General features: G+C 43.7%; 1 protein-coding gene across 1 annotated transcript in view; it reads right to left on the minus strand.

Moving 5' to 3' along the window:
* The window catches only part of LOC143300331 (uncharacterized), a 9,962-nt gene that overhangs the window by 2,362 nt on the left and 5,100 nt on the right, over positions 1–2,500 (minus strand). Inside the window, exons 3-4 of the mRNA XM_076613935.1 lie at positions 1,915–2,035; positions 1–1,532 (exon numbers count right to left, since the gene is read on the minus strand). The exon at positions 1–1,532 is cut by the window's left edge and continues 2,362 nt beyond it. Coding sequence (XP_076470050.1) covers positions 265–1,532; positions 1,915–2,035 — 1,389 coding nt within the window. The 3' untranslated portion in view covers positions 1–264. The remainder of the gene's footprint in view (positions 1,533–1,914; positions 2,036–2,500) is intronic.

The following is a 2,500-nucleotide window of genomic DNA, read 5'->3' on the forward strand; positions in this document are numbered from 1 at the left end:
TTTCAGTGAGTGCAAATGAGATTCCACTTATTCATGTCAATCTTAAAATTGCACTTTCTTAAAGCTTTGGATAATTTGCTGTCACTGATTACACCTTTCTTTCACTGATATGTATGAGACAAAATGACCTCTCTGGCCTGCATCAGTCCAGTTCAGTTACTCAAAGAAAGTCACTGCGTTCATGCAAATCCATATGCATATGCTACACACATCTGCTAAGCAGATGCCTGACCAGCAGCATATCCCAATGCGCTTAGAACAGCATCATTTGTCTTCACTGTGCAGTTCCTGCAAAAGTTTGAAAGGAAGAAAATCATCTGTCAAATGGCAGTTGGTTTCATCAGCAAACTTTCTGTCAGCTCGACTCAAGTCCTGAATTTGGACAATCTGACTCTGCAGTTCCTGGAAATATTCCTCAGCATAGAGAAAAGAAAATGTAGCTTCCAAGTAATGTCTTAACAGAATGACGTATTTTTCTCGCAGGGAGCTCACCAGCTGTCTATCAGAAATCTTTTCACCCCTGGGGTTGAACAGAAGGATGCAGTGAAGAAGAGAGTAGATGGTGACATCATTTTTTGCCAGGGATTTCAGCTTTCGATTTTGCTCCATTCTCCACCCCATGACTGTGTATGTAGGAAACAATGTCATCAACAGGTCAAAGGAAACTTCTCCTTTAATCATCAGCCAAGAGTTGCGCTCAGCAACAAAGATATAGCTGTTATAGACAGCCACCAACATGTCAACAGCCATTTTGAAACAGGCAATCCTGTCATCAAAGTCAAGACTCTGGAAATCTCCGAGCCTCTTAGCAAAGACTGTGGCAGTTTGCACCACTGTTTCATAATCAGAAAGAGAACCTTCAATGCTGTAATTGGTGCTGTCCAGCTTCACAGTGCTTCGAGGCTCTAGGAGATATGCGAGTATCGTGTTTTCATACGCAACAGACAACTGCCTGAGCAGCATGCGCTCCTCCTCTGAAAGCCTCCGATACAACTGTGGATCAGAAGGCAGCTCATTACGAGTCAGCGTTCCCAAATCAGTTGTTAATGGTTCCATCTGCTTTGCCCAACCTGAAGCCTGAATTGAAGCGTTCAATAACTGAATGTTACTCAAAGATCCTGTCTGCTGACACACAGCTGAACATTGGTTTGGAGTAATGGACACCTCTTCAATCCCATTCTTACAGCCTGATTTATGTGACTGCTGAACGTTATTCTCTGCACTACTTGTCTCTTCTGAAACTACCTTCAGCTGTTCCAACCTAAGCAAGTCACTGCTTTGAAAAATCCCATCACCTTCCATAATCTGACAAGACCTGGCAGCTGTGCTGTCACTCATGGCATCCAAAGTATTGATGTTCTGAGCGCAGGAGTTTCCACATCCTCCCTCTGCCTCAGCTGCAGTCATGCTGTCCGGTGGGGTGATGCTGCGGCCTGTGGATGACACGAGGTGAGAACGCTCCTCCTGCACAGTCTGGCGCTCCAGTTTGCTCCTCTTCATCTTCTCCATCAGTTCCTTTTTCTGGTTTTCATCTGTTAATGATCGTGACGACATCAATACCACTGTAAATACAACATGAGGTGTGGACCTTGTGAAGACATAAACACATGCAATGATAAAACAAAACATGAAATTTACGTAACGTTAATAACATGATTAATGAAATTCAAAAATGTAAAGATAAATCCTATGAAGAAAATGATAGCATGGAAAGGTAAAAAACAACAACAACTGGCTTGCACTCAGTGTGAATGTGAGTAACTCATATAGCATGCGTGCACACACACACACACACACAACCACACACACACACACACACACACACTTCTCCTGTGATCTACATGCACACAAACATTTCCTCCCATGATACACTGTCAGGGCAAAACTTCTAATGGCTAATTACAGCAGCCATACCGTATATGAGTTCAGGCTTCATTCCCACACTGAAGCATTTTGTCAGGCGGCACCAAGGACAGGAACGACGGTTGTCCTTGTCAATCTTACAGCAGTTTTGAGCAGTGCAAGACTTCAAACCCTACACAAAACACACCAACATGTAAGTGCACAGCAAGGCAAGTCAAGAAGTTTATTTCATGTGCCCCCTAACTATAAGACATACAGTGGTAACGCATCTGTCTTGGAAGTGAAAGAGCAAGCAGGATCGAATCCCACACACGCCTGATCAATTTTCTCCAACCCTCCACTAGACCCTTAAAGGCGGTGTGGACCTTGTTATTTAGATGAGATAATCTACCAAGGTCCCATGTGTAGCATGCACTGAGCACACGTAGAAGAACCCACGCCAACGTAAGACTTAAAGAGTTATCCCTAGCAAAATTTTGAAGAAGAGCCACTTTTGATAGTGGAATAAATACACTTGCAGACCAAAACATGAGAAAAAAAAAGGGGGGGGGGGGGGGGGGGACATTGGACTGTAGCAACGCACTCTCCCCAGGGAAAACCACCTGAATTTCACACGGAGAAATCTGTTGTAACAAAA

This window comes from Babylonia areolata, chromosome 2 (assembly GCF_041734735.1).
Source record: "Babylonia areolata isolate BAREFJ2019XMU chromosome 2, ASM4173473v1, whole genome shotgun sequence".
Lineage (NCBI taxonomy): Eukaryota > Metazoa > Mollusca > Gastropoda > Neogastropoda > Buccinidae > Babylonia > Babylonia areolata.